We start from the raw sequence: 26,949 nt of genomic DNA, 5'->3' as shown, positions 1-26,949 counted from the left end.
AGCCACCCCCGGCTGGGCCAGATAATCTGGTCACCAGCCACCACCCAGATCGCAAGTCCTTCTCTCCAGGAAGGGAGTAATAGGACACTCGCCGTGACCATGACCCAGCACCAGGCTGTTTCACGGGGGGCGCCCCTAAGGGGGTGGGTGAGACCCCTCCCCGCCCCAGGGGACCCAGCCCCGGCAGCCGAAAAACCTCCAGAATTCAACCGCTGCCACGCTCACGGTCGCTCCCCACACGCTCCTGCTGGGCCTCACCCACGAGTGAACCTTTTCTTGGACCTTGTGGCCACATTTGCGGCTGTGCGACACTCCCTAGGACACGGCCTACCCACACTCCAAGAGCACCACATCTGATGGAATTCAAAGTAGGAGACAACCAACCTTACAGGGAAATATTACGTGATTTTGGTTCTGCTTTGGGGCAGGGATTGGGCTCTGGGATGGAAATACCCAAAATATGGTGGTGGGAAGGTGTCACTGTGGCGGGATTGGTGTTTGGATCACTGTATCACTGTCGTCCTGTTGCTCATCGATTTGCTCGAGCGGGCACCAGTAACGTCTCCATTGTGAGACTTGTTACTGTTTTTGGCATATCGAGTACGCCACAGGGAGCTTGCCAGGCTCTGCCTCGTGGGCGAGATGCTCTCGGCAGCTTGCCGGGCTCTCCGAGAGGGGTGGAGGAATTGGACCCAGGGTTGCCATGTGCAAAGCAAATGCCCTACCCGCTGTGTTATCGCTCCAGTCCAGTTTGAATATTAAATGCAATCAAATATTGTGAGCTACTTTATAAAATAAAAAAATATATATTTAAAAAAAAAGGTGGAGCTCAGTGCCCTGTGCCCTGTCAACGGCACTGAGCGGAGATGCATGAGCGGGTGGGGACTGGCCCCACGAGGCACGTGGCCAGCCAGCGTGTGTGAGTCTGAGTGTGGGTGCCCAGCCACCTGCCCCCGCAGCATGCCAGGGCCCTGGTGGGGGGCTGTCCAGCTCCCCTGGACAGGACCCACGCGGACACAGGCACAGAGGACGGCAAAGGAAGTGGAATTAAATCCAGGGAACGGTCCCCCCTTGTTAAGGTACTCTGTGCGTTCATCAAAGAGAAAGGGGGTGGGGGGCGGCGGAGGGGGTCAAGGGCACAGTCCTGAGGCTGTCAGGGGGGGTTGGTGGGTCTCCTGGCCAGCCCAGTGACGACTGACCCTCGCAGAGCAGGCCGACTGCAGGCTCCCACGGAGAGGAGCCGAGAGGGGGCTGGGCGGGGCCCGGCCCGTCAGTGGGAGCCGCGGGAGACTTGTGTCTCTGCGGCAGGAGCGTCTGCTGGCGTCTGCGCCCGCCGGGGCAGTGCAACTACACCCCAAGCGAAAGGCCAGCAGCAGCTGACCAGCACTTCCAACTCACGGTGAAAGACCACCCACGTTCTGTCAGGAGCACTGAGCCAATGGGGCCTCGGTCCTGGGCAGCCCCTGCTGCCCCCCGCCCCACCCGGTCACCCGGGGCCGGGGAGTCACCTACTGCCCTCCCGCCCCACCCAGGACTCCACAGGACAGACACAGGGGCAGGGGCCAGCAGGTGGGGTGCGGGAGGGACGCTGCCCCCCGCTGGCCGAGCACGGCCGCCTGGTTCCCCGTCGCCACATCGCTGCTGCCCCCCTTCTCCTGCCCACAGTAGAGGCCCACCGAGGCGACTCGGACGGGACTGGCGAGTGGACAAGCTGAGAGTGAGGAATTTGGACAGAACCCCCTGGGTCCCCCCATAACCAGCTCTTAAGCAGCGCCCCTGGATCCGGGCACACTCACCCCTTGGAAGCGTCTCCCAAAGCTGGGCCGGCCCCTGAGCACCCGGGGAGACACCTGCCCACCCCCACAATGAACGGGGAGCAGCCTCCAGGCACCACTGGGGGGGTTCCTGCCGCCCCCTACCCCCCCCCAAGACTGTCCCCAGTGAAAGGAACAACACACACCCCCTTCAGGGGCCGGAGGGTCGCCCCAGCCTGGCGCGGGCCGACCCGGGCTCTCTTCCTGGCACTGCGACAGAGCCCAGCACCGCCGGGCGTCCCCGAGCAGAGAGGGGTATGGCCCCCACCCCCGCCCCTGCCCGAGTGAACAAACAAACTGAAAAAGAAACCCGGACTGCGATTTCCAAGAATGGGGAGATGGAAAAGAAAGCCTGTTTGTAAAGGTGGTATGACATAAAGGGTCAGTGGCCAGCGCAGAAGCACAGCGGGAGGGCACTGGCCTTGCGCCCAGCTGATCCGGTCTGGCCCCCTGGCCCCTTCTTCGTCCCCAGCCACGCGCCCCTTCCCGTTCCCAGAGTGATCCCTGAGCACCACGGGAGTGGCCCAGAATCAAATAAAGCTCCGAGTCTGGTAGCAATGTCCGCACCCGGCGGTCAGGCGGCGGCTTCTGAAAGAACCGTCTCCGCTGAAGGAAGCAGAGGCCGGGGGGGCCCGGGGGAACCCTCCGGCCAGAGCGACAGCAGCGCAAAGGGGTCAGGAACGCCGCACAGAAGCAAGGCTCGGAGATGCAGGGGAACCTTATAAAAAATGCAATCTGAAGCGGCTGCCACTGGCTGAGGCTGGTATACATTGGTATCTGTAGCGCTGTTGTTCCGTTGCTCATCGATTTGCTTGAGCGGGCACCAGTAACGACTCCATTGTGAGATTTGTTGTTACTATCTTTGGCATATCAAATACGCCATGGGGAGCTTGCCAGGCTCTGCCGTGGGGGTGGGATACTCTCGGTAGCTTGCCGGGCTCTCCGAGAGGGACAGAGGAATTGAACCCGGGTCAGCCCCGTGCAAGGCAAACGTCCTACCCTACCCAATGTGCTATTGCTCCAGTCCAAAACTGGTATCAAAATAACATAATAGTAGCAGGTCATCACTGACTGCATAAGTCAAAAGCCCACGAGTCAGCCCGAAACTAAGGGGAACGGGACGCGGGAGGGAGGCTCTTCCTGACGAGGAAACCTGGGTCCACAAACAGCGCAAAGGGTTTGAAAGGGTTTGGACCAGGAAACCCCCAACGTTCACTGAGTGGGCGGCTGTTTGGCAAACGAGACCTTTACTAAACCCCAAATAATTTCCCCACAATAAACTTACTAATTTCCAGGAGGATTTTTTTTTTTGGGGGGGGGGCTTTTTTGGTCACACCTAGCGATGCTCAGAATGACTCCTGGCTCTGCACTCAGGAATTACCCCTCGTGGTGCTTGGGGGACTATATGGGATGCTGGGGATCGAACCTGGGTCGGCCATGTGAAAGGCAAACACCCTCCCCGCTGCCCAACCCCGGGGGGGGGGGATTTTTTTTTTTACAGTGGAAAACATCAGGCAAACACTGACTCAGTCAAAGATCAAACTTCTTGTCATCAACGTGGGAACAAACCAAACACCTTGTACAGGATGGACCGAGAAAACCACCTCCCTTCAGTGCTCATCCTGTCCGACTGTCGGGCTTCAATCTAACCAAAATTACAGGCCAGGGATGGAGCTTAGTGATAAAACCCACACAGGCCTCCTAGGTGTGAGGCCCTTGGCAAAAGCAAGCACCACCCGAACAACGGAAACTTCTTCAGGAGAACAGGATATGTACATGGGTAAACTAAGAAAAACTGTTCCCCACCTGAGACTTTATTTTCAACCCTCCTCCAATTAAGTACAAGGACTTAAACTTTTTTTTTTTCCTGTTGGGTCACACCCAGCAATGCTCAGGGGTTACTCCTGGCTCTGCACTCAGGAATTACTCCTGGTGGTGCTCGGGGGACCATATGGGATGCTGGGGATAGAACCCGGGTTGGCCCTTGCAAGGCAAATGCCCTCCCCACTGTGCTACCGCTCCAGCTCCGGACCAAACCGTTTTTAATAGGGCCCACAGCTGAAGTGCGGGCCTCCTCCTTCCCCGAGCCCTTTCAGTCCTGGGGCTCCAACTCGGTCCACAAACGCTAGGCAAGTGCTTCTCATCGGCGCTCTCTCCACGGCTCCAGGGCTGAAAAAATCTTACAGACAGGAGCCAGAGGCCTCTGTGAGCCGGAGCAAATCCTCCCGTCAACAACGAGAAGATAACGAGGAAAATCAGGCCAACAATCAAGAGTCACATAAAGATCCCCCCTGCCTGCTTCCGGCTGACACTATGGGGGCGTTCAAACCGTCCAGGGTAAGAAGCATCATCAAAGGGACTTCAAAGAATCACCATCCCGTTTTCCTCCCATTATTATAAAATCATATGCTGCGTTTTGTTTATCACATGCACGGCAGAAAACGGAACACGCTCTCTCAGAGGCAGTCAGAGCAAAGGCATCAATCAGCGGGGCTCACGGTTTTGCACGAGACACAGAACATGCCTCTCTGACGGAAGCGAGCACGGCTGCTCTGAGGGCGGTGCAGCCACTCGTGACAGGGCGAAGATGAGCAAAAGATGAGAAGCAAAGCGGACAGGCGGGCAGAACATCTGACTTCCGGCGGCCCAGCCTCCCCGGACCCAGGCCCACGACACCCACCGAGCCGAAACCTCAGAGGACACGTTGGGAAAGGCGGAGTCGGAGGGCGGACATCAAAGGGGAGGGGGGTGGGGGGTAGAGCGAGAGCAGACCTGCTTCCTCATCCTCCTCCTCCTCGTCATCGTCATCGGAAGTGGATGACAAGGGCGTCGCCGCGGAGCTAGCTCGGTTACTAACATAGTCACCGTACTGCGCGCCTGTGGGGTGGAGAAGCACAAAGACGAGAGTCAGACCCACGGGAAGGCGAGAGGGACACTCGGACATTGCATTCATGCGTGAGGGGCGCGTCACGACATTCCCAACAACACCCCGCATGCAGATGAGCGTTGGCCGACGGGCGCCGGAGACCGTTAGTGCAGCCCACGCAGCTCCCCTGCGAAGGAACCGGCCAACAGGGGAGAAAGCAGCGCGCGGCGTCACTGCGAGAAGGGGACGGCGGTCTCAGCGCTGGGCGGAGCGTCCCCGCCTTCACCTCCCTTGCCCTTCACGCATGGCGGGTTCCTCGGGGATCGGCGAGCCTGGCTACTGGGAGGTCTTTCTACCACACACAGCACCCGGGGCTGGCCCCTGCCTTGGCTCATGCCACCTCAGTGGCGACTCACTTCCCACAACGGAAAAAAGAATGACAGTGAAGGGGGGAAGAACTGCATCATTCTCTGAGCATCGCAGACTCTTAAAAATCAAAATTTTAGAACAGGAGGGGTGGGCAGGGCTGCGCTATGAATTGTGCCCCTACTGGCGTCATCACTGAAGAGCATTTTCTTTTTTCTTTTCTTTGCTTGTGTTGGGGTCACACCTGGCGGTTCTCAGGGGTGACTCCTGGCTCTGCACTCAGGAATCACACCTGGCCTCGGGGGACCCTAGGGAATGCCAGGGATTGAACCTGGGTCGGCCGCACGCAAGGCAAGCTCCCCGTCCACTGTACCACAGCTCCGGCCCCAGAAAAGTGCATTTCCTGAGCTGCCAGGGGCCTGCGGCTCAGCCGCCTGCGTGTGCTCCAGTGTCCGCGTCGTGTGAGACAGGCCGCACCAACCCGGGGCAACACACCTCGGTTGATCCTGCCCTTGAAAGAGCTCACTGGGTTTCTTCTTCTTCTTTTTTTTTTTAATCATTTTATGAATCTGAAAAAATGTCCTGAAAAGTTTTTTTTTCTTTTTTTTTTCTTTTTGGGTCACACCCAGTGATGCACAGGGGTTACTCCTGGCTCTGCACTCAGGAATTACCCCTGGCGGTGCTCAGGGGACCATATGGGATGCTGGGAATCGAACCTGGGTCAGCCTGGGTCGGCCGTGTGCAAGGCAAGCGCCCTCCCCGCTGTGCTATTGCTCCAGCCCCATGTCCTGAAAAGTTTTAAGAGGGGAAAGAAAGCGATGTTAATCAAAACGAAAACACTTCATAAACGGGCCGTGGGCACGCTCGCAGCCGGCGCTTCCCTGCGTGCTGCCCTCACACGGACAAACAGGACTCCTCGACAGAGCCACCGACCTGGGCCAGAAAGACGGCACAGCAGCCACTGGGCCAGGTTTCCTCCCGGCGCCTCGTATGGTCCCCCAAGCATCCCTGAGGGGCCCCTGAGCACAGAACCCGGAGTAATCCCTGAGCAATGCCAGGTGTGGCCCCAAACACAAAAACAGACAAAGAGAGAAAGACAGAGAGAGAGACAGACAAAGACAGAGCCAGAGACTGAGAGACAGAAACAGAGAGGCAGAGACAGAGAGACAGAGACAGAGGGAGAAGGCAACTAGGTGTTAAAAGTCGAGCTTAGATGTGAGCACAGTTTGGCGTGCAGGGAGAAACGCCTTCCGTCACGGCTGGAGAAGAGCCCGCCCATCTTCTCGAAATGTCACTTAAAGGCCGATGAAATAACAGCTACCACCGACTCATCTAAGGACGTAAAACTCAACGTAAAACCAGTTCAGGCAATACTCGAAATACACTCGCTCCCCGAGACCCAGCCCGGGCGGCGAGGTTTCCGCCAAAGACTAGCGTGCAAACGTGGCCTAACACCAGCGGTGGCTGAAGTCCGACCGCATCGCTAAGGACCAGGACACTCTCGGAGGGAAGACTCAACTGGAGGGTTTCTTTAAAAACGGACAAAATATTCGTAAATATAAAAGACAAAAGAGAGGGAAAAAAGCAACACGGAGAAACCCCATTCACGGGTGAAGTGAGGACGGGCACAGCGGGCAGAATCCGGAGAGCAGCCGTGCCTGGCTGGAGGCTGTGCAGGGAGCTGGCTCCAGAACCAAAGGGTCAAAGCTCCGGGCAAGGGAAACTGGAGGTCAGATTCCCCGTTACCTTCCCCCACCTCTACAAACTACCCACAGAGTTCACTGACGACTGAAAACATCCAGAGTTTCCCTGGAAGGAGACGGGCGCCGCTCTGCAATGTAAAAATACGGATGGCGTGGTTACCAGCGCGGAGGGCAGAACCCCGCAGAACAGCGCTGCGTCGTCCGACCCCACACACCTGTCAATACGGCACAGCAACAACTCGCCACAGCGTGACTAGACCTGACTCTCCTGGGGAAAAGATTCAATCCTTCCAGAGCCACACGGAGGGGTGGGAGCGACAGCACAAACATCAAGGGCGTTTGCCTTGATGTGGCCGACCCAGGTTTGTTTCCCAGCATCCCATAGGGTCCACTAAGCATCGCCAGTGGTCACTCAGGAGTGCAGAGCCAGGAGTGACCCTGTGCATCGCTGGACGTGACCCCCGCTCAAAAAAAAAAGGAGCTGAAATCACGAGTTGGGTCTTTGGGCAGGAGAGTGTTCTGGGAGCCGGCAGGCAGCCGTCACATGCAGGAGGCCTGCCTTGGAGCCGGGCTCTACGCTTGGTCTCCTAAGCACCACCGGGCCGAGTACTGAGCTGAAAACAGCCCGGGCACCACCAGGTGTGAAACCCCCCCCCCCCCGCAACTAATGGCCTAAGAATATGGTGTTTGGGGCCTGACAGGTGGTAGGGAGGGGAAGGTGCTTGCCTGGCATGTTGTCACCCTGGGCTCAATCTCCAGCACCCCGACATCGTCCCTAAGCAGTGCTAGGAGTAAGCCCTGAGCACCTCCAAGGAAAAAGGAATAGGTTGTTTTAGTTAATTAACCTCTAGAAAAAAATAGTAAGAACCCCAGGTTAAGAATCAATCCAGCGGCTGGAACGGTAGCACAGCGGGTAGGGGGTTTGCCTTGCAAGCGGCCAACCCGGGTTCGATTCCCAGCATCCCATATGGTCCCTTGAGCACTGCCAGGAATAATTCCTGAGTGCATGAACCAGGAATAACCCCTATGCATCACCAGGTGTGACCCAAAAAGAAAAAAAAAATAATCAATCCATCTTGGGGCTGGAATGATAACACAGCGGGTAGGGTGTCTGCCTTGAATGCAGCTGACCCGGGTTCTATTCCCAGCATCCCATATGGTCCCTTGAGCACTGCCAGGAGTAATTCCTAAGTGCATGAGCCAGAAGTAACCCCTGAACATCGCCGGGTGTGACCCAAAAACCAAAAATAGCAAATAAAATAAAATAAAATAAAAAGTAAAAAAGAATCAATCCATCTTTCAGTGTCAAATCCCAATCAACGCTCAGGCCGGAGAGACGGTCCAGTGGGGAGGGCACCTGCCTTGCACACAGCTAACCTGGTTCAATTTCCGGCACCCCAGATGGCAGATGGTCCTTCGAGCACTGCCAGGAGTGATCCCAGAGTGCAGGGCCAGGAGTACGCCCTGCGCATCGCTGGGTATGGCCCCCAAACAAAAACCAAAACGAAACAGATGAAGCAAATAAGGGTTTCCAGTCGGAAAGGCCTACGGCCCGGCCCGAGCCTCTCACGAGGCAGAGCCCAGGTATGGAGCGCACAGGAGCAAGGGGAGCGGGGCGGGGCTGGACGGGGCGGGGCGGGGGTTGGACGGGGCGGGGACGTGGTTGGACGGGGCGGGGCAGGGCGGGGTTGGACGGGGCGGAGCAGGGCGGGACGGGGTTGGACAGGGCTGGACGGGGCGGAGCAGGGCTGGACGGGGCGGGACGTGGTTGGACGGGGCGGGGCTCGGCGGCCTCCTGCGGAGTCCCGCCCAGCAGACAGCACAGCCAACTCCGGGCAGCGCGGGGTCTGACTGTCCGGAGGGAGCGTCAGGGCCCGAGTCCGGTGACGCCTGAAGAAAGCAGCGCCTCGCCTCACCCCAGGGCTCCGTTCCTGGAAGGACACCGCGGGGAGCGTCCCCGATTCTCCAGGAAACCGTCTCCTTGGGGCGCTTCAAAAGGAGCAGCGTGACTGCCCCGGGGACGCGGCTGCCCTGGGGACGCGCCTGCGGAGCACGGACCCCTGGGGCCGCGGAGTGTGGGGCTCAGCCCTCTGACACCTGAGGCACCACGCGCGTCTCAGGGGTCTTCACAGCAGGGATAAGCGCTGCCCGGAGACTTCCCAAGACTCCCACCAAAACGTGGGCTTAGGGGGATTAATCTCCATAGTAGCACGGTTGCACGGCCGTCCCGTTGCTCATCGATTTGCCCGAGCGGGCACCAGTAACGTCTCCATTGTGAGACTTGTGACTGGTTTTGGCATATTGAATACGCCACGGGGAGCTTGCCAGGCTCTGCCGTGCGTGCGGGATGCTCTCGGTAGCTTGCCGGGCTCTCCAAGTGGGACGAGGAATCGAACCCGGGTCAGCCGCATGCAAGGCAAACACCCTACCTGCTGTGCTCTCCCTCTATAGTACTCATTCTTTTTTTTTTTCTTTTTGGGTCACACCCAGCGATGCTCAGGGGTTACTCCTGGCTCTACACTCAGGAATTACTCCTGGTGGTGCTCAGGGGACCATATGGGATGCTGGGAATGGAACCCGGGTCGGCCGCGTGCAAGGCAAACGCCCTACCTGCTGTGCTATTGCTCCAGCCCCCTATAGTACTCATTCTTAAGTGGACCCGTCTCAGGAAACTCGGGTACGCTACAGCTTCTCTCTCAGGCTGCAAAGGAAGCACACTCCTTCACTCATCCTGCAAGCGACACGCGAGGGTCATACTGGGACGTGTGGGATGTCTGCCAGGTACCAAGGGGCAGCCGTCCTTCTCCTCCGAGGAGGGCCCAGGAGAGGGGAGGGCTGCAGGGGACACAGTGGGGAAAGCTCTTGCCTGCACGCGCCAGCCCCGGTGTGATCCCCGGGCTCAATGTCCCCCCCGCCACGCCCTTCCAGAGGAGATCCCCAAGCACAGAGCCCGGAGTAAGCCCCGTACACCACCTGCCACGGCCCCCAGACCAAAATAATATTAATAATAATAATAAAGGCTGACTCAGGGCAGTAGAGCTAGAGGGCTTCTTCACCGTGCAGCACCTGCGTGAGACAGAGCGAGATGTGTCACGCAGGAGCACTGGCCGTGGCTGGGAGAGTAACCCGGGTATGCGGAAAAGGAGGTGAGAGGCTCAGAGCTGGACCTATGGCGTGCTCCAGCACTGTCCAGCCAGCCACTCTGCAGAGAGCTCCCTGAGAACAGAGAAGACGGCTGGGGAGGCACTGCAGGCCTGGCAGCTACAGTGGGGACTCCGGGCTCAGTGCTCGGCCAGCTACTCTCGGCCCACAGGCACTCGGCAAGCGACTACACTTGCTCTCTCCTTCATCACCCATCAAGTGAGGTGGCAACTGTGACAAGCTCTTGGGAGGAGCCAACAAATTACTCTTCTCCAGGGCTCAGGATGGCACATGAGCCTTAGGATGGCTCATGCACTCAGGAATCACTCCTGGCGGTGCTCGGGGAACCATATGGGATGCTGGGAATCGAACCCGGGTTGGCCGTGTGCAAGGCAAATAAATGCCCTCCCCGCTGTGCTATCGCTCCAGCCCCCTGCCTGCATATTTTAAAGACACATGCCAGAGTCGGACACAGACAATGCGTCCACCCAGACGGACCGGCCTAAGAGAAGCTCCCTGAGCATCCGAGGGACGGCCCCGCTGCTGTACGTCAGGCCCACGGCACCGCACACCGCCTCCCTGCGGGGCATTCAGAGTCGGCTGTCAATAGAAAAGGACCCATGCACTGCGCCAGATCTCTGACATTTAACTGGACGACAGGGAGTCGCGTCGCTTCTAAGAGGGACACACTCATTTCTTTCACACTGGAGTGTACGATACCGCAGAACAGCTTTCCGGGGATGAAAAATTTTGATCGTGCTTCTAGACAAAGCATAAAATTTGTTTGAAAATGAGGGTGGCCTTGCTGCCTAGGTTAAGTTAGACGGCGTCCATGACCTGATCTACAGCTCTGCCCCAGGCTTTTACCCAAAGCACAGAAGTCAATGGTAACCCAGGATGCAGGTAAGCGCCTGGGTTAGCGCCCCAGGGCTCCGAGTGACGGGACTCAGGGAGCACTGGGCTTGGCAGGGGGATGTGCAGGAGAGTGTCTGACTTGCGTCTCTCAGCCTCCCTAAACCTCCAACTCCTCATCTGTAACAGGAAAGTAAAAGTGATATTCCAGACTTATAAGATGACCAAGAGAGGGAAAAGTGAAAGGCATTTCGAAAGCTCACTCTGCAGCTCAATGAGGACGTCACGGATTAGCTACCACCTGGGAAGGAGAAACCACAAGCAGAAAGTTCTGACAAGTCACTTGGAAGGTTAAAAGGGGTTGCAAAACAAAACCCAAGGCCCGAAAGATAGAGATCTACATCGCTCTCGCTCCCAAAACTGGGCCAAACTTTTTTTTTAATCAATAATAATGATTAAATATGGAAACAACGGGACGTGGCGACTCTCTAAATAAGGAAATCCTGGTGGAGTTATGGGAAAAGGAACGACGGTGACGTCTGCACTCTGAAACAGAAGGCTGGGTCAGCACGTCCCCACTTACACAGCCATGGAAAAGTGCAGTGATATCAGAGGGATGAAAACCACGGCTATACAATGCAATACATCTCACTATTAAATAAAAAAACATGCAGAAATTTAAAAACTACAAAATAAAAAATGGCATGTGAAGGTGAAGCCGTACACAGACCGGAAGTCAGTGTACAGAAAAGAAACAGTATTTAAATTGTGGCAAAAGTGACCCTTACATTTCTCCCCAGACCCGCTGAGACTGCCTGGGGCGTGTGCATGCGACATTCACAGGACAGGGACCCTCGGGTACCTTTCTGCGACGTCACTGAGGCCACGGGCGCGGCGGGGGGGCTGACTGTGGAAGTCCGCGGTGAGGGGGCCGCTGGCGGGACAGTGGACACCGCCGGGCTGCCCGTCGGAGGCTGGACGTTGGGGCTAACGGAACAGGATAAAGAATCTGCAACTGAAGAAGAGAAAAGACTTGACCCACAGCAATGAAGCCAGAACTGGGCCGACCCGCTGGGCACGGGGCTCAGTGGGGCCTGCGGGAGTCCCGACGGCACAGAGTGGGGCAGAGGCGAGGCCCACATGGAGCTGCGGGCCAACTGGGCGCTGGCCAGCTGGTCACGGTAGTCTCCCCCTCCATGCTCTGCATGCTCCTCGCTACAGTGCTCCTCACCCCAGGACCAGGCACATGTTAGCAATGGTGCAGGACACACCTGGGACAGTGCTCAGGGACACACATGGGCCAGGCACAACCAGGGACACTCACCCTGGTTCTGACCAGGGGACACTTGTCCTGGGGCTGACCGGGGGACACTTATCCTTGTGTTGACCGGGGGACACTCATCCTGGTGCTGATCAGGGGTCACTCGTCCTGGCGCTGACCAGGGACACTCACCTTGGTGCTGACTGGGGAACACACTGGGCTGCCTCGTGGGGTCACACGCGTGCTGTGTCTCGGGATCCCACACCATGTCACACACAGGCTTGGGGGTGGTGCTGGGACCCAACTCCTGCCCACGCCGGCGAGGAGGCTCTGCCACTGAGCAGCCCCTCACGCACTGGCAAGGACATTCCCCACAGCGGGTCCCGCGGGCCCTTGCCCGACACAGCTGTTCTCCATGAACCAGTCGTCACTTCTGCAGTGTCAGTAACACTGGCACTTGGCGAAATGATAGCTCAGGCATAAAGCGGTTCGTGAACTCCTACTACCCTGCGCTACAAACCACTCCTCACGCCGCCAACCAGGTGCCACATTCACACGGAGGCAAACGCAGGCCTGGAGCTAACGGGCTGGGCAGCTGGAATAAAGAGCAGATGGCCTGTCCTCCGCAAGGAGAAGCTTCAGTCAGCACACGGAGAACTTCACCAACAATCAGTGTCCACTGAGAGAAAGACACCAGTGAGCAGGGTCCACTATGAGAAACTACACCAATAACCGGTGTCTACTGTGAGAATTATGCCAATGACCAGGGTCCACTGTGAGGAACCACACCAATGACCAGTGTCCACTGTGAGAAAGACACCAATGACCAGTGTCCACTGTGAGAAAGACACCAGTGACCAGTGTCCACTGTAAGAAAGACACCAATGACCAGGGTCCACTGTGAGAAAGACACCAATGACCAGTGTCCACTGTGAGAAAGACACCAGTGACCAGTGTCCACTGTAAGAAAGACACCAATGACCAGGGTCCACTGTGAGAAAGACACCAATGACCAGGGTCCACTGTGAGAAAGACACCAATGACCAGGGTCCACTGTGAGAAAGACACCAATGACCAGGGTCCACTGTGAGAAAGACACCAGTGACCAGGGTCCACTGTGAGAAAGACACCAGTGACCAGTGTCCACTGTGAGGAACCACACCAACCAGTGTCCACTGTGAAATACGCCAGCGACCAGGGTACATTGTGAGAAACTACATCAATGACCAGTGTCCCCTGTGAGAAAGACACCAATGACCAGTGTCCACTGAGAGAAAGACACCAGCAACCAGGGTCCACTGTGAGAAACTACATCAATGACCATCGTCCCCTGTGAGAAATACGCCAGCGACCAGGGTCGCTGAGAAACTACAGGGTCGGTGAGAAACTACATCAATGACCAGTGTCCACTGTGAGAAACGATACCGGTCATGAGTGTCCACTGCAGACAAGTGAAAACCAACGTGAGCAGGCGCAGTCCACACGGCCGTGTCCAGGCGTGAGGAGAGGACACCCACTCCGACAGCGCGTGGACCTGGACGGGACTGCGGGAGCGAGCCGCATCAGGAAGGAGCAGGAGTCACAGGCAGAGACAGAGACCAGGGAACACGGGGCGCCTGGGCGCGGGCAGATGTTGGCTGGAGGGCTGCATGTCCACTCACGGGATGCTGAGTTTGGGGAGTCTGGGGGTGAGAAGACGGCATTAGGGCCCCAGTGATGGTGTAGCGCGGAGGGCGCTGGCCTCGCACACGGCCGCCTGGGTTGATCCCCAGCCTCCCACCTGGTCCCCTGAGCACCACCAGGAGGAATTCCTGAGCACAGAGCCAGGAGCAACCCCTGAGCACTGCTGGGTGTGTCCTTCCCCCAAAAAAATACTACATTAGAGGCTGGAGAGGAAGAGCAATGGTAAGGCACTTGCCTTGCATGCGGCCGACCCAGTTTTGACCCCGGGCTCCCCAGAGGGCCCCTGACCCCTGCCAGCAGTGGGTCCTGAGCACAGAGCCAGGAGCAACCCCTGAGCACTGCTGGGTCCGGCCCAAAACCCAAAGGGAAAGAACAACACCCCCCTGCATTTTCCACTGGCAGCTGCTGAGACCGTCAGCGTGCTCACCACAGACAAAGAGGCGGTAATTACAGACGGGCAGACGCGGGCAGACGCTCCGTGATGGCATGGGGGGGCGGGGCTGCGTGTCCGGCACAGCTGTCTCTCGCCGCGGAGGATAGAGGCTGCGGCATCTGGGTCTGTGATGGGACCACAGGGGCCACAAGGAAGGGGAGGGTGCTGGCGCCCTCTTCATCCTGCTGCGCAGGGCAGTGGTCCCATGGGGGCCGGGACACGCTCCGGCACTCTGGAGGGCCCGGGGCCAGGAGGGACGGGGTTCAAGTGCGTGGCCACGCTCTGCTCTGGTCCCGGCACTGCGGGCTCAGTCCCGAGCACCCAGCCAGTGGGTGCAGCCCTGAAGCCGAGAGGCAGCGCAAGGCACGTGCGCCCTGGGCACAGTGGGGGGGGGGGGGTGACAGAGGAGGGGTCGTGCCCCGCCTGGCACCCCGAGCCAGGCCAGCTGCGACTCCCGAGTCCCACTGGCTGTGCCCCCACCCAAAGCGGAGAAGCGGGCGTGTGACCACATCCAGGTCCTGAAGTGACCTTGCTCCGACCGGTGCCGTCAGCCCAGTGCGGCAGAGGAGACGGTGTGGCACCACGGCCCGGTGGGGTCTGCCCAGCCGCCCCCACCCCCGGGACGGTACTGGGGGCCCCTGGGGTGAGCGCGTGGTCTGAGGAGGCCGGATTGGCCAAGCAGAGAGAGCACCCAGGCGGCCGTCTGTCCGCGCCAGGGGCAGGCGGGACGAGGTTTCTGCCCGGCTAACGCTCCAGCTCGTTCAGTCGCAGGGAACACCTCAGAGGCTGCCCCCAGAGCCGCGGAAAGCAAGAGACCACGTCTGCGGCCACTGAAGGGTCATCAAAGTCGCGGGAGTGGCCTGGCGGCCGAGTGGCCCACGCAGGGCCTGTCCCCGGCACAGGGACCTGTCTGCCGGAGGTGTCACCTCCGCTCACAACAGGGACCAACAAACCCTCCATTAAGGCGCCAGGTGCCGGAGCCTCTGGCAGAGACGGGCCAAGGGACCCGCCGGGGGGACCGGAAAGGCCGTGAAAGGACGGTCCTCGCGGGCTCGGGGGCCGGGCCTGGGAGTGCCGTGCTGAGGAAAGACAGATCTCCTGGTGACGCTGATGACGGCTCTCGTGGGGCAGGGACGGGCTGGGCCCCGGGGCGTAGACCAGAGTCTCAACTGTTCTCCCTCGGGGCCTTCCCGTCCTGTGGTGCCTCAGTCTCCCCAGCTGCGCCCCCACCTCAGGTCCCGCTCTCCCACTGTGGGCGGTTATTGGCCCCCGGGGCTGACGGGGAAGAGCAGCGTGAGGCACCGTGGCGGGGGCGTCTGAATGACCCGTGGGCCGCCAAGAGGCCTCGCTCCCACACAGCACCCACGGCCGGCCCTCGGGGTTCTGCCGCACCACCTGGAGACCCCTCAGGGACTTGGCTTCCCCTCCCCGCTCTCCACACCCCGCTCACCCCCTCAGGAGCTGATTCTGTTCCCGTGAGAAGAGCAGGGAGAGGCCCCCCGGGACGCTCCCCTGGGGCAACAGCTCTCAGAGACCCGAGTCTGCCCCGAGAGCTACTCGGCCCCCACGGTTCTTCCATCTCCGCCTCCCGACTTACTTCTCCGAAGGAAAACAGCTTGAACAGAGGAGGAGGAGAAACCCCTCTCGGGCGCGGCTAACTCAGACAGAGCCACGCATCCTCTGTCCCAAGGCCGAGCTGGTGTTTATAAAGCCAGACTCGGGGGCCGGAGTGTCAGCACAGTGGGTAGGGACTGGCCTTGCGCACGGCCGGCCCAGTTCAATCTCCTGCACCTCAAATGGCGCCCCGAGCCTGCCGGGGTGATTCCTGAGCCGAGTCAGAGGTTAGCCCTGAGCACCACCAGGTGTGACCCCAAAACAAACAACAACAGAAAGCCTGGGGGGAAGCTGCTGGATCTCAACCCTAACTGTTGTAGCCTTCATCAGGGAACTGCCTCTTCTCCTCCCCCGAAAAGCCCAGAGTGCTCTAACGAGCCCCCCAAGTTTATCTTTCGCCTTCCCTTGTGCCTCTCATTGTCACAACCCCCCGTGGTTACTCATAAGTCAAACTTTCCGGTGACTCTGGACTTTGTATTTGAAGTGAACTATTCGCTTTTCTATTTCCCTTACAGCCTTTTCATTCTACCACTGAGCACTGTTATTTGCTCAAGCACAGAAAGGCCCTCCTTGCTGTGCTCCTAGGGCCGGGGAGATGACTGACTGAAATATATCGACTCCGGGGCATTTGTCAAAATTACTTGACTCGGGCTTCAGTTGCCATAGTTCCTCACACTCCAAAAAAAGGGAGTTTTTGGGCCTTGGAGACCCGGGGCTAGTGGCAAAGCTATCCTGGCATCAAAATGGGAGAGTCTGGAAAGGCTGAGAGTACGGTCTTGAGGCACGCTGTTATGACCTAAGAGACAGGACCCTCAGGGGGCAGGACAAGCTGGACCGGCCTGAGGCCTTAGTCTGGGATTTACGGTAAAGGCCTTGCTTGCCCTCCGAGCCCAGAGAACTAAGTTCTGGAATCTCCACCTCCTGCTGTGCTTATCCAAACAACTGCAAGCGTTAATACGACGTAGATGTGACTGTTTGGCATGTGCAGCTAAGGGAGAGAGAGAAGCAATGCAGACGTCCCCGGGAGGCAGAGGGTCTACCCAGCTAATCCCCCCAGAGAACTGCCTCCCCGGAAACGCTTTCCCTCTGTGAGTGACCAGCGCACCTGCGTGCAGCCCCACACCCCAACCCCTCAGAGGTGCTGCAGGGTGCGTGCAGCCCTGCACCCAGGGGGCCCCTCTGACCATCAGTCTGTGGCCCCCGTCTCTTCGTGGCTCGGACAGTTGCGCACCCACGCTTTGAACCCGGAGCACCGCTCTGAGCCACCCGCCCGGCTCGGGACAAGCAGAGCAAGGGCGTAGGGCCGCTGGCATGCGTGGGCTGACCCAAACCTCAGCGGGGCCAGGGAGACAAGGCCGAGACGGCCCAGGCAGGGCTGCGAGAGGCCGCAACAAAGGGAGCCAAGATGCCGAGAGCCAGCTCCTTCCCGTCTTCCAAGGGAGTAAGATCTTCTTGACGCTTAGCGGGGGACAGGGGGAGAAATGGAAACCAACCCCACCCGGACCTCGTCTGGATTTACGGTTTGTTCTACTTCCCCTATTGTGACGGGTCATCAGCCCGACCCCCTGGGGCTTCCCCCAACCTACCTGCGTTTGCGGGCTGGCCGGGGGCGCCGACGAGCCCGTCGTGGGCAGCGGGGGGCCCGGGGGCTGCCCAGGCACGCGGGTCGGCTCCTGGAAGGGCCTGCGGCTGCGGGTAGGGCTGCGGATGGGCGGGCAGAGGCGGGAGTGGGGCCGGGCACTGGCCAGCGAACGGGGGGTCCCTCGGGGGGACCCTGGCGGCGCGGGCACCCTGCGAGCTCAGGCCCGGGGCCCCGTACGGCTCCCCGACGGGCAGCGAGGCTGGTGGCAGCCCCAGGTACGCTGCGCTGGAGGCCGGGGCCGCGGCCAAGTGGCCGGAGGTGGCGGGGAATCCCTGAGAGGCGGAGGCAGAGGGGGCCGCGGGCAGCGGGCCGCCGTAGTGAGTCCCGAGGGCCGGGTAGGGCTGGGAGGCACTGGGGTGCATGGGGGTGCCCGGCGAGCCGTACACGGGCGGGGGGTGCGCGGGGCCCGCCGTGGCGGCACTCGGGGCTGGCCCCCCGTAGAGCCCCGCGTAGTAGCCACCGCCGCCGCGCTGGCCGTCCACGGGCGACGACGAGGCCATCTTCCCGGGCCCCTGCGGGGGCTGTCCGTAGTGTGCAGGCGCCGCGGCCGGACCTAGGGGAGAGAGCAGAGGCTGCTGACCACGCTGACCACGGTCCAGGGAAGGCCGCCCACCCGCCCACCCGCCCGCCCACATCCGGGCAGCGGCCACACGCTGGTCAAGGCCGCCGCCTGCGGACCAGCCGGGGTGGCCGGGGAGAAGGCGAGGGCGCCGGCAAGCCCACTCTGAGCCCGGGGCAGACCCTCAGCCCTGGCTCCCGCCAGGCCCCAGCTGTGAATCCCAGTGTCTCAGAGGGTCCCCTGGGCCCCGCCGGGGTCACCCCTGAGTAGAGCAGGGACAGGCCCCGAGCACCACCGCGTGTGGCCCCAGCTCAATGTTACGAATTGACCATTAACTGCCAAATCGCTCTACAAAACAGGCTCAGGAGTGAGCCGGCATCGCTAACTCATAGGCAGTCCGGCTCCCCACACCGGCGGATGCTCAGGCCTGAGGTCTGGGGAGTCTGCAGTGCTCGCGCTTGCCCGTAGCGAGGAAGGCTTCAGGTGTTCGGTCACCGGCCGTCTGTCTCCCCTCCCATCGGCCTGTCCCCACCACAGTTGTGCTGTCATGGAAGGCCTGTTAATTGTTCTTTTGTATTAGGAAACCCGACACTATTTAACTGCATGACTGCGTGTGGCTCCTGCTTTCCCACACAGCCCTCCGTGCTGCGATACTACGGAACCGTGCAAAGCCCGTGTTTTTCTCGAACGTGACGCCGTCCACCGTCTGTGTTTAACCTTTGCTCCCTACAGAATGGCCTTCTCTGCAGGACAAGCCCTGCCGACACAGGGACATCGTTTAACGCACTAACCTGAACGCTTTGTATCCACGACTCCGCCCACCCTCACACCTCTTGGAAGAAAGAGCATCGTCCACCCCCCGAGGGTGTGAGTGACCAGGAGCTGCTGGACAGTGGCACGTCGGGAGGGGCAGGCCGGGGAGCGAGTCCAGCAGCCTGGAGCAGCTCTGCCCTTGGGAGTCCCAGCACGGCCCAGTGCCCAGCAAATGGTCAACGGGGCCAGCAGTGCCACTCTGGGACTGACCGGGGCCGAGCCACCACCAACTTGAGCATCCTTTCAGTTTCCTCGCCTCGTGGGACAGATCACCGTGCCAGACCCAGGGAGAGGACGCGTGTTCCCAGCAGGGGCTGACTACTAAGACACGGGGTCGTGACTCCGTAGTCACAAACAGTTCAGAGCTCGCCGACACAATGAAGGTGTCGCCGGGTCACCCGCCACGGGAACGCATGAAAAACATGACGGGGCAGAGCACTTGTCTCTCGGCCCCGGGATCTGAGCTGGGCGCTGGAGGGCACTCGGCTGTCTGATGTCCCAGGCCCAGGGGGGTCCCGACACTGCCTGCTGAGGGCTGGCATGAGCCCACGCACAGCTCACAGGAGCACAGCTTCAGAGCACTGACTCGGAACCGAGTTTACTCGTACTTACTCAGTTCCCAGGTTCTCCTGAAAACCGGAGTGGGGCGTGAACCTTTGCCCGAGCACACGCACGCTCTCTGGGAGACACACTCCCCCATCTACACGGTATCTACACCGTTACAGCTCCGGGAAGCACAGGCGGAAGTGAAACTCAGATAACGCCGCTTCACCAGCTTATGATTCACTTCATGGACGATATTCTCTACGGCAACTGAAATTATTTTCTCCAGGCCAGGAAGATGTAGCACCAAGGGCTGGAGCACAGGCTGTGTATGCGGGAGCCCCAGGTCCCACCCCCAACACCCTATACCCCCCACACTCCGGCACCACTTCAGGAGTGACTGCTCCCCTCCAACACCAATGTGGTCCCAAAACAAAAAAAAAAAAAAGAAAAAAACAACTTGCACTAAAAAACGTTAAAAAAGTGAACTGTCCTCTTCCCCTTCTTAAATGTACAAAAAGACGGAATTCCTGGTTTTCACGGCCTCAGAAATCTCCGCTGCGGCACAATTTATCAACCCAGAGAGGCCAGGCTGGAGGCGGAGCAACCCGCCCGGGCCCTCATGCGATGGGGAAGTCGGCGAAGTCACTCAGGCCTCGTTCTGAAAACAGCAGCCCCCGGCCGCCGCTGACGTGGACCAGGCACCAGTGACCTATCGGGAAGAAACCACCTGTGGCCCCGGCCCCCGCGGGAGAGGGCAGTGTGGCGGCTCAGCACACGGGCCACTTCTTTCTCTCGACGCTCACGAGTCACTGCTCTGCAGGCAGACACAGTGCTGAGAGCCCGCCAGCCTGAGCACGACCTGGCAAGCAGGCGGCCGGTGCAGCCGCACCCCTGGGCCCCTCGGCATCCGCAGGAGCCACCCCCGAGCCCGGAGCGGAGAGGAGCCCCTGAGCGCCACCAGGTGTGGCCCCCGGTCAAAAAAGAAAAAAAAGGCAAATGTTCCAATCCGAGAAAGTAATCTGAAAACAATTTAATCAAAAATGACAGATGAGGGGCCGGAGCGGTAGCACAGTGGGGAGGGCATTTGCCTTGCACGCGGCCAACCCGGGTTTGATTCCCAGCATCCCATATGGTCCCCTGAGCACAGCCAGGGATAATTCCTGAGTGCAGAGCCAGGAGTAACCCCTGAGCATCGCCGGGTGTGACCCAAAAAGAAAAAAAAAAAAGACAAAGGAGGGGCAGAGAAATAGAACACGGGTTAAGGTGCTTACCTTGCACATGGCTGTTGGGGTGAGACCCCCGACACCACTCACAAGGTCCCCCATACTGAGTGTGGTCCAAACCTTCCCCCCCGCCCCCCTCCCCCCCCACACTGAATCCAGGCACTTTTGATTGTTTTTTCTTGGCCACACCCATCATCATTCAGGCCTTACTCCTGCCTTTGTGCTCAGGGGTCTCTCCTGGTGGGATTGGGGGCCCTAGGGGGCACAGGGGTCAAACCCGAATCAGCTACATGCAAGATAAGCGCCCTACAGACCCCGAATCCAGGCACCTTTGGAAATAAAAGGTTTCATCTTAAACACACACACACACACACACACACACACACCACGGGTCCCACCTGGCTTCTGGGGGTGCTGGGGGAGCCTGGGGGTGCAGTACCTGGTATGGAGGCACGTGGCTCTCCCTCACCCCCTCCCCCATACTATCTCTCTGATCTCAGAGATCCGCCTGTAGTGATTCTGAGACACACCCCACCCCACCCCCCGCCACCCTCCCTCCAGGCAGCTCGGGTGGGGGTCCCACATTGTCCTGTGTGGAAGCCGTTCCATCATACAGCACATGTTAGTGATCATTCTGCTCGTTTCCGGTTCTCCCCGCCCAACCCCCCGAATGTAAACCCTGTGAGGATATACACATGCAGGTCACTCGTGGGCAAACTGCCTTTGCAGTTCCTGGGACCCAAACCCAGGGCCACACAGCCACAGAGCGGCTGTTCCACACCGAGCTACTCCCTGACCTCCTTCATGTATCTTCTCGAGGGGCGGTTCCTCCCCGGCTGCGCCCACCTGGTCTCTGCCCGCCGGTGCGGGCAGGGCTCACGGGCGCTGAAGGGGCGCCAGATGTCGCTCCAGATCCCCTCCCCCACCTTTAGTTCTGGCGATCAACTCGCAGACACCGCCATGCCCAGCTAAAGCAGCAGAACCAGAAGCCGCAGGCCGGATTAGCACAGGGTCAAAGCAGCGATTAGAAACACGTACAAAGAACTGCAGAAACACCAGCGAGTGGAGATCAGGGTCAATAACAAATATCCCTATGGCAGAGACAAAACGCATCTAAAAATGGAAATACTTAAAGAGAAAATCTATATGCGGGGCCGGAGCGATAATGCAGCAGGGAGGGCACTGGCCTTGCGCGTGGCCGGCCCGGGCTCCGCCCCAGCACCACATACAGTCCCCAGAGCACTGCAGGGGTGACCCCTGAGCACAGCGTGAACCCGGAGCAGCACCAGGTGTGGTGTGCCCCCCCAGACAACGACTCTGGGTGCCCGAGTGATTGTACAGAGCGCAGGGCATTTGCCTTGCATGCAGCCGACCTGGGTTCAATCCCCGGCATCCCATACGATCCCCCGAGCATCACCAGGAGTCACTCCTGAGGGCAGAGCCAGGAGTAACCCCAGAGCATGGCTGGGTGGGACCCGAAAAGAGAAAAGACTTGACATGTCACGATAACTAATCATGTGATCCTGGTGAAAAGACCCTTAATAAATGAGGGTCAGCCTAGAGCAGAGCCACAAAGACGCAGGCGACGCTTTCCTGACAAGGGAGCGGAGGAAGGTGACTCTTCCGGGGGCAGGGCAGAGGGCAATCCACGCGCCCCAAGAACCAGCCTTCGTGCCTACCTTGGACCCGACACAAGACCCACATCAAAGCGAGTTACAGATCAAGTCACTGTCACTGTCATCCCGTTGCTCATCGATTTGCTCGAGTGGGCACCAGTAACATCTCCATTGTGAGACTTGTTACTGTTTTTGGCATATCAAATACACCACGGGGAGCTTGCCAGGCTCTGCCGTGCAGGGCAGAGGAATCAAACCCGGGTGGGCCGTGTGCAAGGCAAGCGCCCTACCCGCTGTGCTATTGCTCCAGCCCACACAGATCAAGTACGGAGCTGAAACACTTCTCGGAGGGTGTCGTGCCGAGCATGGCTGAGCTGCCAGGGTGAGGCTTCGGGAGAGGCTGACCCAGGTGGGCACCACTCGAGGGCCTGGCCGTGTCCTGTGCCCACCCCCAACATGAGTCCCGTCATCAGGACCCGCTTCTATACAAAACCAGCACGTCTGCACTGGTGAAGGGATGGGTGTCTGAGCATAGTATGACTGAGACTCAATCCTAAAAGCCCTGTAACTGTTCTCACGGTGACTCAAAAAATATCACGATCACAATCATGAAATCCCGTTGATAATCGAGTGGCTCGAGCGGTCTCAGTAACCTCTACATTCGTCCTATCCCTGAAATCTTAGAAACCTCTCTCTACTCGGCCTTCCCAACGATGCCGCATTGGAGGCTCTCTCAGGGTCAGGGGAATGAGATTCAGCTGGTTACTGGCTTTGGCATATGAATACACCATGGGAAGCTTGCGAGGCTGTCCCATGTGGCCAGTAAACTCTCAGTAGTTTGCCGGGTTCTCCCAGAGGAATAAGTAGGTTATAAGATATCTACTGGGAGCTTGCTTTTAAGTCTCTGGATGTTGGCCGTTGATGGGATTACACACACCTGGGTTCCTCTGCCGGTTCCTTCATGCGTGAGGCCTGTCCGAATGTGTGGAGAGGGCCCTTGAGCATGGCTAGGTTCCGGTGGTCTTTGGCCGATGGGAGCTCTGCTCAGGGCAGGGAGGGAAGCTGGAGCCCACCCGCTCCGAGGAGGCCCGGGGAAGACAGCCAGGCGTGCGGGCAAGAGACTCTCTGTTTATTTAATTTATTGAAAAATAAATTAAAATAAATTTTTTTAAAAAACAGCACATGCGTGTTTACAGCAGCTTCTGAAACGCCATCGAAGACTGAAACACCAAGATGACCCGCCACCTCAGGGGAAGCGGGCACACAGAGCAACAGACGCGGGAGTCACGAAAACCAGAAGCTGAGTCCGGAGCGGACAGCGTGGACGACGGCAGGGAGGTTCAGGACCCAGACCGGGAGGCGAATCCAACGCTTCTGCTTACACTGGACAGGGACAGAGGACAGCGACGGTAGTGAGGGGCGAGTGGCCTTTCTTTCTCAGCGGGGCTGGGGACCAAAGGCCCCTGGAACGGGGGAAAGTCCATGAGGCCATTTCCCCAGTCTGGCCTCCAGGCCAGCTCTCCCCGTGGCCTGCAGGGGAACCTGACCACATGCAAAGCCCACGGCCACGAGGAGGGGTGCGGACTTCCCGTATGCAGTGTGCGTGTGTGCATGTGTATGTGTGTGTGTGTGTGTGGGGGGTGCATGTGTATGTGTGTGTGCATGTGTATGTGTGTGGGGGGTGCATGTGTATGTGTGTGTGTGGGGGTGCATGTATGCACGCATGTGAGTGTGTGCATATGTGTGTGTGTATGTGTGGGAGTGTTCAGGTGTGTGCGTGCACATGTGTATGTGTACTTGTGTGTGTGTGTATATGCGTACTGGATGCAGTTACACCACTGAGTTACACCTCCTGCCCATAATACATGGATTTTCGTTTTTAAGAAAAAAAAATCAGGGGCTGGAGTGATAGCACAGCGGGTAGTGCGTTTGCCTTGCACGCGGTTGACCCGGGTTCAAATCCCAGTATCCCATATGGTCCCCTGAGCACCGCCAGGGCTGATTCCTGAGTGCATGAGCCAGGAGTGACCCCTGTGCATTGCTGGGTGTGACCCAAAAAGCAAAAAAAAAAAAAAAAATCAGTATCAGAAAGATATCAAAATGCTTTTTTTGTAACTCTCAGAGGACAGAGGACGGAATGCAGATGACTGGTCGGGTTGTGGTACAAAGGTTTGTGACACTGAAACCACCCAACCAGGGGTGCTCGGGGGTCTCTGCCCAGGAGCACAGACCCCCGGGCACGGTCCACGCTCGGGGCTGGCCTCCGTGTCTGGGTCTCACACTGGGAGGCGCCGGGGTGCAGGTGGGGGGCCGGCGGGGACGGGCGCGTCAGCTGGGGCCTGGCCTTCCCACCCATCGCGGAAGCACCCGAAAACCTGGGGTGGCGCGGCCACAGGCCACTGAGCAGCGAGGAGCTGGAAAGATCAGCAGGGGACAGGCCGGACACGGACATGGAGCAGGGGCTGGGCGGGACGGCCAGTGCACGGAGACCCCCGGGGCAGGTGGCTCGCCCGGGGCAAGTAAGGCTTCCGCAGGGCGATCTGACGGGAAGACCCCGCGAGCGCCCACGCCCTGCACCCTCCCCCCTGCCAAGCTGCGGCAGTGGACGAGCCGACAGGAAGTGGCCCCTAAAGGCCCGGACGCCGGGCACAGCCAGGGCGATTTCCCAGAAAGCAGGGCTGGCTGCGACATCCCACTCCAAGCCTTTGTTCGGCTCCGCTCCCACCAGGAAGGACAGGAAACCCATTTGTGCAAGCTGGCCGGTGAGCGGTGAGCGGGAGAGGCGGATTATCCCTCCCCGCCCTCGCCTGGCCCCGTGACCCGTCAGCAGCCAGCGAGGGGGAGAGGCTGCCCACAGCCACGGAGATGGCCACTCGGGGCCGGACTGCCAGCACTGTGGGCAGCCCAGACGGGCCCCGCTGCACCCAGCCCCCGAAAGCCCCCAATAGCATCCGCCAAGGCTCCCCGGGCCCCCGCATGCCTCCACCGGAGAAGAGAAGATCTCGGACACTGAGGCTATCAGCGGAGTGTCCACCCATGTACTGGCCAAGGTCCAGCCAGGAGCACTTCAACCACCATCCCTGCAAAAATATGAAGCAGCTGCTCGGCGGTCCAGCCCCGACCCTGCCCCCGTGGGCACAGCACTGGCCCTGGCCCCTGGCCCCGCGGCCAGGACCGGACTATGGTTTGGACCCGCCAGACAGGATACAGGAAATCTGCTGGACACAGGGCTGGTCCCCACTGGATGGCCAGCACACACGGGACTCACGAGTATAACGCCGCTACAGCAAAATAGCCATAACATTGCTAATAGTTCTTTTTTATTTTTTTTTGCTTTTTTTGGGGGGGTGGGGGGGTCACACCCATCAATGCACAGGGGTCACTCCTGGCTCTGCACTCAGGAATTATCCCTGGCGGTGCTCAGGGGACCCTATGGGATGCTGGGAATCGAACCTGGGTTGGCCGCGTGCAAGGCAAACGCCTTCCCCGCTGTGCTATCACTCCAGCCCCTCTAATAGTTTTTTTAAAGAGCAGAAGGATAAGTTCTCTCGGACACACACACACACAAACACACACACACACACACACACACACACACTCCCCTCAAAAAAAAAAAAACAAACCACCACCTAAAACTTAAAACCCTAGTGACTTCGCCGACCCAGGCACTGGGGTTACTCTCCGGCAGGGGGGAGGGGCTCCCAGGGCTGGAGGGACACAGCCTTGCCCGGAAGGCCCCGCTGCCCCGGGGATGCCAGGGGCGAGCAGGCGTGCTCGGGCAGTGAGAGGCCAGGCCTGCCGGGGCCCGTGTCCACGCACAGTGCTGGCTGTTTCCCCAAGCGCCTGGGCCCTCGCTCGTGCAGATGAACCCCCTGCCGGGCGGGAGGAAGCCGTGTCACACGCCCGTGTCTCAGGAACAATGAGGCAACCTGGGCAAGTGCAGGCTTGGCCTTGGGCTGCCACGCGGGGCACCAGCCACGCCCTCGCGCCCGTCCGTCCTCCGGTCCTGGTGCCTATTACCAGGGGCTCTGGCCCTGAGTCACACCCTCCTTCGGCGCCACGGGGAGGAACCCGCCAAAGAGCGGCCTTGGGGCCCGGAGAGGGAGAAGACCCCGACGGGCCGGAGCAAGAGCAGCGCAGGGCGGGCCTTTGCCTGGCACACGGCAGACCTGGGTTCGACCCCCCACCCCACAAACGGTCCCCTGAGGAGCACCAGGGGCAGGGGGATGGGGCCACACAGGCTCCGGCCAGGGCCCGCCCCCACTAGGAGCCCCAGGGGAAGCCGAGTTCACACACCGCACGGGCTTTGGGGACAGGACGCGGGAAACCCTCAGCCACCCAGCTCTCCTGCCAGCCGCGCCTTCTCTTTTTTTTAAATTTTTTTTAAAAAGTTTTTAATTTGGGGGGCTGGAGCGATAGCACAGCAGGGAGGGCATTTGCCTTGCACACGGCCGACCCAGGTTCGATTCCCAGCATCCCACGTGGTCCCCCAGCACTGCCAGGAGTAATTCCTGAGTGCAGAGCCAGGAGTAACCCCTGTGTACTGCTGGGTGTGACCCAAAAAGCAAAAACAATAAAGAATAAAAAATAAAATAAATAAAATTTTAAATTTTTATTGAGTCATCGTGAGATAGTTACAAGCTTTCATGATTTGGTTACAATCTGACAATGATCAAACACCCATCCCTCCACCAGTGCACATTCCCCACCCCCAATATCCCCGTATATCCCCCTTCCCCACCCTCCCCTGCCTCCACGGCAGACAGTATTCCCCGCACTCTCTCCTTGTGCGGCCTCTCCTGCTTGGCGCCGGTACC

General features: G+C 59.3%; 1 protein-coding gene across 4 annotated transcripts in view; it reads right to left on the bottom strand.

Annotated features, from left to right (window-relative positions):
- SEC24B (SEC24 homolog B, COPII coat complex component) overlaps positions 1-26,949 on the bottom strand; it is a 148,039-nt gene that overhangs the window by 34,266 nt on the left and 86,824 nt on the right. For 3 of the 4 annotated variants that reach the window (XM_055140996.1, XM_055140994.1, XM_055140995.1), the window contains exons 2-4: positions 17,320-17,928; positions 11,605-11,757; positions 4,587-4,691 (exon numbers count right to left, since the gene is read on the bottom strand). In XM_055140996.1, coding sequence (XP_054996971.1) covers positions 4,587-4,691; positions 11,605-11,757; positions 17,320-17,875 — 814 coding nt within the window. In that variant the 5' untranslated portion in view covers positions 17,876-17,928. The remainder of the gene's footprint in view (positions 1-4,586; positions 4,692-11,604; positions 11,758-17,319; positions 17,929-26,949) is intronic. The other variant, XM_055140997.1, reaches the window with a different exon arrangement.

This window comes from Sorex araneus, chromosome 6 (assembly GCF_027595985.1).
Source record: "Sorex araneus isolate mSorAra2 chromosome 6, mSorAra2.pri, whole genome shotgun sequence".
Taxonomy (NCBI): Eukaryota; Metazoa; Chordata; class Mammalia; order Eulipotyphla; family Soricidae; genus Sorex; species Sorex araneus.
This window is presented reverse-complemented; position numbering and strand designations above follow the sequence as displayed.